This window comes from Mus musculus, chromosome 6 (assembly GCF_000001635.26).
Source record: "Mus musculus strain C57BL/6J chromosome 6, GRCm38.p6 C57BL/6J".
Lineage (NCBI taxonomy): Eukaryota > Metazoa > Chordata > Mammalia > Rodentia > Muridae > Mus > Mus musculus.
In genome coordinates, this window is record NC_000072.6 from 72,309,540 (window position 1) to 72,317,464 (window position 7,925).

At 49.2% G+C, this 7,925-nt stretch overlaps 1 protein-coding gene across 2 annotated transcripts in view; it reads left to right on the forward strand.

The window, feature by feature from the left end:
* Sftpb (surfactant associated protein B) overlaps positions 1-4,834 on the forward strand; it is a 9,764-nt gene extending 4,930 nt beyond the window's left edge. Inside the window, 6 exon segments of one of the 2 annotated variants that reach the window (NM_147779.2) lie at positions 217-265; positions 267-401; positions 1,096-1,256; positions 2,814-2,894; positions 3,331-3,408; positions 4,435-4,834. In NM_147779.2, the coding sequence (NP_680088.1) occupies positions 217-265; positions 267-401; positions 1,096-1,256; positions 2,814-2,894; positions 3,331-3,393 (489 nt within the window). In that variant the 3' untranslated portion in view covers positions 3,394-3,408; positions 4,435-4,834. 2 annotated transcript variants of the gene reach the window in all.
* The last annotated feature ends 3,091 nt before the right edge of the window (positions 4,835-7,925 follow it).

The following is a 7,925-nucleotide window of genomic DNA, read 5'->3' on the forward strand; positions in this document are numbered from 1 at the left end:
AGTCAGATCTATATTTGGTGTCAACTGCAGATTCTCTCAGTGACTCCGGGTGCACCTGAGTCCCCTGCTGTCTTGGATGCTCAGTGACCTGTGGACAGAACTGCTCTTTCCTAGAAGGGAGAAAGGGGATGCATCTGGGGTGCCCACTCAGTTGGGCACAGTGACATCGTGCCAGAAGAAGGTTCTATGGTTGTCCTTTCTCCACCTTCACCCCAGGGTGTGCTGGCTGTGGCTGTGTCCCAGGTGTGCCACGTGGTACCCCTGGGTGGTGGGTGGCATCTGCCAGTGCCTGGCTGAGCGCTACACAGTTCTCCTGCTAGACGCACTGCTGGGCCGTGTGGTGCCCCAGCTAGTCTGTGGCCTTGTCCTCCGATGTTCCACTGAGGATGCCATGGGCCCTGGTAAGACTGCCGTCCCCTCCCCCTCCCCAACTCACATCCCTCCAGTGCACATGGGAGGGAACATGGACAAGGTGGGGTTCAGGAACCAACACTTTTTTTAAACTATTTATTTCTATGGATATGGCTGCTTTTATTTATATAGCTGAGGCTGGCTTTGAACTCCTAATTTCCCTTCCTCAGCCATTCAAATGTTAGGATTAAGGGCTAGCATGACTGTACTCAGCTTCTAGCTCTCTCCAAGTGGACTTCTCCCAGTTGAGTTAAAGAGTGATGGGGGAGGGGTGGGGAACAGGGCAGGACCCTGGGAGAAGGCTAAGTTCTTTTTTTGCTCCAGCTTGGACATCTATATACCCCATGTATGCCTGGCTCCCACAGAGGCCATAAAGGATGTCGAATCCCCTAGAATTGGAATAACTGACAGTTATGAGCCATCATGTGGGGCTCTGGGAATCGAACCTCAGCCCTCTGGAAGAGCAGCCAGTGCTCTTAACCACGGAACCATCTCTCCAGCCCCAGAACCAACACTTGTACAAGACAGTCCTGGGGGAAAGATTAAAACAGAGTCTTACTACATAGCACAGGTTGGCCTCGAGCTTGGTGCAATCCTCCTGCCTCAGCCTCTCAAATACTGGCATGACAAGGTATGTGCCTCCATACCCAGCTTGCTGGACAATTCTAACTGCTTTCTCTTTAGCCCTCCCTGCTGTGGAGCCTCTGATAGAAGAATGGCCACTACAGGACACTGAGTGCCATTTCTGCAAGTCTGTGATCAACCAGGCCTGGAACACCAGTGAACAGGCTATGCCACAGGCAATGCACCAGGCCTGCCTTCGCTTCTGGCTAGACAGGCAAAAGGTAGGGGGCCCACGGGTTGGATGTATGTCATATGTGTGATGGTGCCGAGCTAGAAGAGACTTTGTAGCTAGACACACGCACGATGCTGGTTCCCAGCCTGGTGGACAGGATGTGGGTCAGACAATGATGGGATTGTAACAAATTTAACTGGCTAGGAGACATCATGGACCCAAGGCTTTGGACTATGGAACATCAGCAGGCCTTCTTTATGGACTAAGCACAAGAAAAGTCCTGTTAGTCCCAACAGGAAAGGGTCATACTGCCCTTTCTTGGTTTCACTCGATGGTGTGTTTGCCACACTGTTCTCCCAGTGTGCCATGTCACCCCCATGATGGGTGGTAGCATTTGACAGTACCTAGCAGGCACCAGAAAATGAGAAAAGCCAGGGTCAGCTGGAGCAGAAAAAGAACTTAGCCTTTTCCCAGGGTCCTGTTCTGCCCCACCCTGCTCACTCTGTAGAAGTCCTGCAGGAGAGAGCTGGAAGCTGGTACCATAGTGCTAGCCTGTAATTCTAACATTTGGAAAGGCTGAAGAAGGAGAAATGGGAGTTCAAAGCCAGCCTCAGCTATATAAATAATGAGTTCAGGGTCAGCCTGGGCTACATGAGACCCTGTCTGGTGAAAGGAGACAGAGATAGGAAAGAACATGAGGCTTGGGTAAGGCTCACTGGCATGGCCACAACCAAGTTTGATCCCTGGGATCCGTATGGTAAACAAAGAGAATCAACTCCTGTAAACTTTCCTTATGAACACACACACACACGAAAACATAATTTTGAAGCCAGGCTGTGGTGGTGCACACCTTTAGTCCTAGCCCTTGGGAGGCAGAAGCAGATGGATCTAAGTTTGAGCCCAGCCTGGTCTACAGTGTGAGCTCCAGGACAGCCAGGGTTACACAGAGAAACCCTGTCTCACAAAACCAAAAAGAAATCAACAACCACAAAGAACTGAACAGATAGTTCCTTAAGCCTGTGATGAATCCCCTCACTACAGTGGGACTTTCTTTAGAGAGGGTCCTATGTAACTTAAACCGCCTCCACCTCCTTTGTACTGAGACTACAGGCAGGTACCACTACTGAGTTTCATGTAGTTCTGAAGTTGAAACTAAAGGTTTCATGCATGCTAGGCAACCATGAGACGATGCTAAGCTGCAAGCCTGCTCCAGCTCCAAGGCCCTGGCTTCCTCCAAAGCCTGTTTCAGCCAAACTTAGATAGAGTCCCTTTTTTTAAGACTCATTTTATTTGTGTTTTTAGTGCATGTATGTATGGACATCATGTGTGTGTGGTGCCGGGGGGAGGGGGTCAGAAGAGGCCATCAGATTCCCTGGAACTGGAGTTGAGTGGTTATAAGCCGTCCTTCCTGTCCTCCAAAGAGCAGCAAGTGCCTAACCCCCGAGCCATCAGCCATTCAGCCCTTCGGTTGAGTCTTTAATGGTCAGCCAGGCACTGATGGAAAAACACAAACCCACAGTCCGGAGTGGCAGAGTGAGGTAGAACGCCAGATCTGCAGGTTAAGTTCTCTCCTAGAGGGGGGTCTACATATTGTGTCTTTCCTCAGTGTGAACAGTTTGTGGAACAGCACATGCCCCAGCTGCTGGCCCTGGTGCCTAGGAGCCAGGATGCCCACATCACCTGCCAGGTATGCCCACTCTTCAGCTGGTCCCAGGAGTCCCCTCTGCTCCCACAGTCCCACCCTCCTTGGTCTATGATCCTCAAGAGCCCCATTTCTTGGATCCAGGAAGCCTAGGGCTCAGAAGCCCAGAACTAAGTGTACCCATAGAACAGGCTTTGGACTTGGAGCAGAAAAGAACACATACTGATTAGGTGGGAGGGGCAAGTCCATGATGGGATGGGCAGCTGGGGGCTGGGGTATGATGCTCCTTATTGCATGTGGTGTGTTTAGTGACCAGTTTGTTCTATGGTGGGGCTATAGTATGAGGTGGGGGTCCCACTAAGTCCCCAAGGCCATTGACTTAGGGAATGGCACAAGGGGTTCTGAAGGTGAAGTGAGAGTTGTCTCCATAGCCTTGAGAATTAGACGTAGAAAGCTGAGGCCCACGTGCTGTCTCCAACAGGCCCTTGGCGTATGTGAGGCCCCGGCTAGCCCTCTGCAGTGCTTCCAAACCCCACACCTCTGAGAACGCGGTCTCCAGGTGAGTCCAGCCTCCTGGGGAGAGAGAGGAATGGGTCTTTGCTTGCTAAGGTTTGGGAACAAGATGGTCATCCTGCCCACTTCTGTGGACTGTGTCATCCTACCTCTGCCAGGCACAGTTCCAGGCTCCTCGGGGTCTCCAGTGGTTCCATCAGGAAAAGGCAGTCTTTTGGACCTATCGTCACTCCTTGCTCTCCCACCCCATCCAGCCCTCCACAGCTTCTATCTAAGGCTTCATCACATCTGAGCTGCCTGACCTTAAAGATACTCCATGTTCGAGCAATGGCCAACATTTCTTACTTCACTGTCTCGGCTGTCTCTCCCTCAGATGCCAGCAGCACCATGGTCACCTGACCTCACCCTGCCCAGGCTCCCTGTTTTCTAAGCCAGAAATAGCTCTGACACCAGAGTCAGGAAATGACATGGGGAGTGGGGGGCGAGAAAGGCAACAGTCTCTCAAGTGACCCTGACAGTAATCTGGTCCAGGTCACAATGTACTTAAAGCCAGCGCTCGCTGGGTAGTCATTTATCCATTTGTTCCCATTTGTGAAAATCTGCTGGTGTGCACAGCTGGCCCACCACTTCTAATGCGAGGAAGGACCCCAGCACTGTCACAGCCACTGTGGGCAGAGGGGCACTTCAAGTCAGTAAGTCCCTTGGGGGCCAATTTAATGTCTCCCCTCCCATCCCCCATCAAGTCCATCTGGGTGCGCGAAGGGAGGCAATCCAGGAGTCACCTTTTTCTAGCTCTCAGGGCTCTAGGCCTTGCCTGCTGAAGAAGGAATTGTGAGAGACTCCCTGAGTTCTGGTCCCAACTCTGCTATCAACAGTCAGTGGGTCCCCCGGGCAAAATGCACAGCCCCCACCCTTTGCGATATCACTAAACTAGCTGCAAGTAGCCCAATGAAGGGAACTTGGCACTTATGAACTGTCACCATCACAGTGACAGTGACCCTACTCCCACCAGTAGCTACTCTCCTTGAAAAAGACCTTACCTCCCACCCTAATGCTACTTCCTTTCCCACAGCAGCCTGCTCCAGAGGACAAGCCTCAGCCTGCACCCTCAGCCCTGTGTCAGTCTGTATGTCCCAGCTCTAACTACAGACCACCACCACCACCACCACCACCACCACCACCACCACCACCACCACCACCACCACCACCACCACCACAGTGGTTTCTGGCTCCCCCCGGTGATGGGGGGCGGCAGGCCCACGTCCTCTGGAAGCCTTCAGAAGGGGCTTCGGGCCTTCGCCTCCACCAGAGCCAAGCCAGCTCCCATAGCTCCCACAGCCCACAGGGACTGAGAAGAACTGTTGTGGCTCCAAGAAGACATCGGGTAGAAGCTGGGTATAGCCACACCAACCCCTTGCTAACATTTCTATGAAATCCAAACTTGAGAAGAATAAAGAATGGGAACATGGAGCATTATTCTAAGGGCTGTGGGCGAGGCGCAGTGACAGGGCACTTTCCTAGCAAGCAGGAAACCTGGGTTGGATCCCCAGTACTAACAAGAAACACTGTTTAAAGGTAGTGTGGTAGCTCTTGCCTACAATCTCAGATCTTGGGAGAGCACAGCAAAGGACTGTGAGTGTTGGCAGCTGGTCGGGGATACAGTGAAAAAGAGAAAAAAGAAAAGGGAGGGATGAAGAGAGGAAAAGAAAGACAAGACAGGAAAGGAAGGAAAAGACAGAAAGGAAAGGATCAAAGAAAGAAAAGAGACAGAAAAGAAAGGAAGAAGGAAAAAGTTAAGAAAAGGGAAGGAAGGATGAAGGCAGGGAGGGAGAGAGGGAAAGGAGATATGAAATCTTCAGCTTGTACGTTTTCAAAAGAGAATTTTAAAATCAGGAAGGACTTGTGAGATGCTTCAGTAAGTAAAGGTCATGCCACCAAGGCTGATGACCCAAGTCTGATCCCCAGGACCCACATGGTGGGAGGGAACCAACTTCTGCTTGTCCTTTGACCTCCACATTTGCTATCACATATAAACACACACACACACACACACACACACACACACACACACACACACACACACATTTAATATAAAAATCAGGAAACCAGGCCAGTGACATGGCTCAGCAGGTAAAGAACTGCACAAGCCGGATACTCTGAATTTGATCCCTGGAACCTAGGGTTGTGGGAGAGTTGACTCCCACGTAATCCTCTGACCTCCCACACTTACACCATGGCACATGTGACCCCCTCCTGGTATATGCTTACAATTAATGATAACAATCAATTTCTCTTAAGTCAGGAAATCCCTGACCTGGGTGAGGCTGAGCACCACACACTCTGGTCATTATGGTTCCGTATTGAAGATGTTCTGCTGCTAAGATAAACAGTTTCTAGAGCTGAGGGGATAGACAGCTCAGTGATAGAGTGCTAGTCTAACATGCTCTGGACCCTGGGTTTTATCCCAGCACTGAAAACAAGTGAGCACAGAGAGGGGACAGATTCTCTTGTCTGCATGTAAGCTTACAATCCTGAGGCTGAATCCATGCCTGCCATGATGATCTAAGATCATCTAGGACTGTGCATTCTGAGGACCAGTTCCCATGTTACACAATGCCTGAGTCACAGCTAATAAAGTCCTGTTCCCTTGTGCAGAGTAAGAACACACTATCTTTTAAGGGGTGGCAGGAGTCACAGTCTCATGCAGCCTGATGTCAGCAGGCCTGGGCCACCTCTCTCTGCCTTACAGAGCACAAATCCACATCTACTCCCTAATCTCGGCTTCCAGCATGGTCTCCCTCCTGCTGCCTACTCTTTCCCTACAAGCTTACTTCTTAAGCTCAAGGTACCAAAATATAAAATAAGCAAACGAGGGGCTGGAGAGATGGCTCAGCAGCTTGGAGCACTTTTACCTTGCTGAGGACCTGAGTCTGACTCCAAACATCCGCATGGTTTTCGTTTTTGTTTGTTTTTTTCCGAGACAGGGTTTCTCTGTAGCTCTGGCTGTCCTGGAACTCACTCTGTAGACCAGGCTGGCCTTGAACTCAGAAATCCACCTGCCTCTGCCTCTCAAGTGCTGGGATTAAAGGCGTGTGCCACCACTCCCAGCACACAAAGGCAAATAAATCCATCTTTAGTATTAAAGATCTAAATGCTAAACATGTCCCTTTATATGTATAGCTAAAACACTTCTATCATATTTCTAATTATAAAAAACTTCATTTGTTATAGAAAATCTAGGAACTACAAACAGACACAGACCCACTCCACACACTCTCCTCAGTCTGAAGAGGGCACCGGAACTCCTTGCATGTTCAGACAGTGAGCTCAGTGCTTTCTCTGCCCCTGCAGGCTCTGTCTGGCTCCACCCACAGCACCTAAGCACCAGGGCAAGCTTTCTGCTCAGCCTGCTCTGAGACAGCAGTGGCTGAGATGTAAATCCCTGGTCTGTAGACTTGAACTTTACAATAGATATTTTGTAAGTGTACAGATTATTGTCTCAAAAGTCCTTGATTTCATTACAACACTCAGGTAAGTGAAGGAAAGAGGGTAAATGAGCCAAAGACAGGCAGATCTCCAGGAGTTCAAGGCCTGCCTAGTCTACAGAGTGAGTTTCAGGCCAGCCAGGGCTATGGAGAAAGACCGTGAGTTACTTTCAGATGAAAACAGTATTATTTGGAGCCAAAACTCACTCACTGAGAAATGCAATTTTATCTATGTCCCATGATGAATGACTAAATTTTAAACTGCCATCACAAGCCATTTTAAAAACCATTTTAATTATTTGTATGGACTTTTTTTCTGTATGTCTGTGCACCACGTGTCTGTTGCCTACAAAGGCCAGAAAAGGTCATCAGAGCCTTTAGCCTGGAGTTATAGATGGTTGTGAGCTACCAAGTAGGTGATAGGATTTGAACCTAGGTCCTCTGGAAAAACAGCTATTAACTGCTTAGCCATTAAGCTGCTTTAAACCACTGAGCCATCTCTCCAGCCTGAACACAAAGTCTCATTATATTTATTATTTTATTATATACTATTCAAAGCCATTTATGGGGCTGGTGAGATGGCTCAGTGGGTAAGAGCACCCGACTGCTCTTCTGAAGGTCCAGAGTTCAAATCCCAGCAACCACATGGTGGCTCACAACCATCCGTAACAAGATCTGCCTCCCTCTTCTGGTGTGTCTGAAGACAGCTACAATGTACTTACATATAATAATAAATAAATCTTTAAAAAAAAAAAAAAAAAAAAAAGCCATTTATGTACATCTATGTAAAAACACACGGCACATTGACTGGGTAGGAGGATGAACACGGATCTTACCCAAGTTGCTCTGTAATCTGTATTGCTCCTTTCTACTTTTCCAGGACCAGGTATGTATAAATGCAGAGCACTTGCCTAACACAAGTCCCTGGGTTCAAGTCCCCAGCACCAAAGGCCCCAAACAGCCCAGTAACACAGCATTTTTGGTTTTTGAAACTGGGTGTACTCATGGTCCCCTTGCCTCTGCCTCCCAAATGCCAAGATTACACACATGTGCCATGACATCCAGCTTTGTGTGTGTA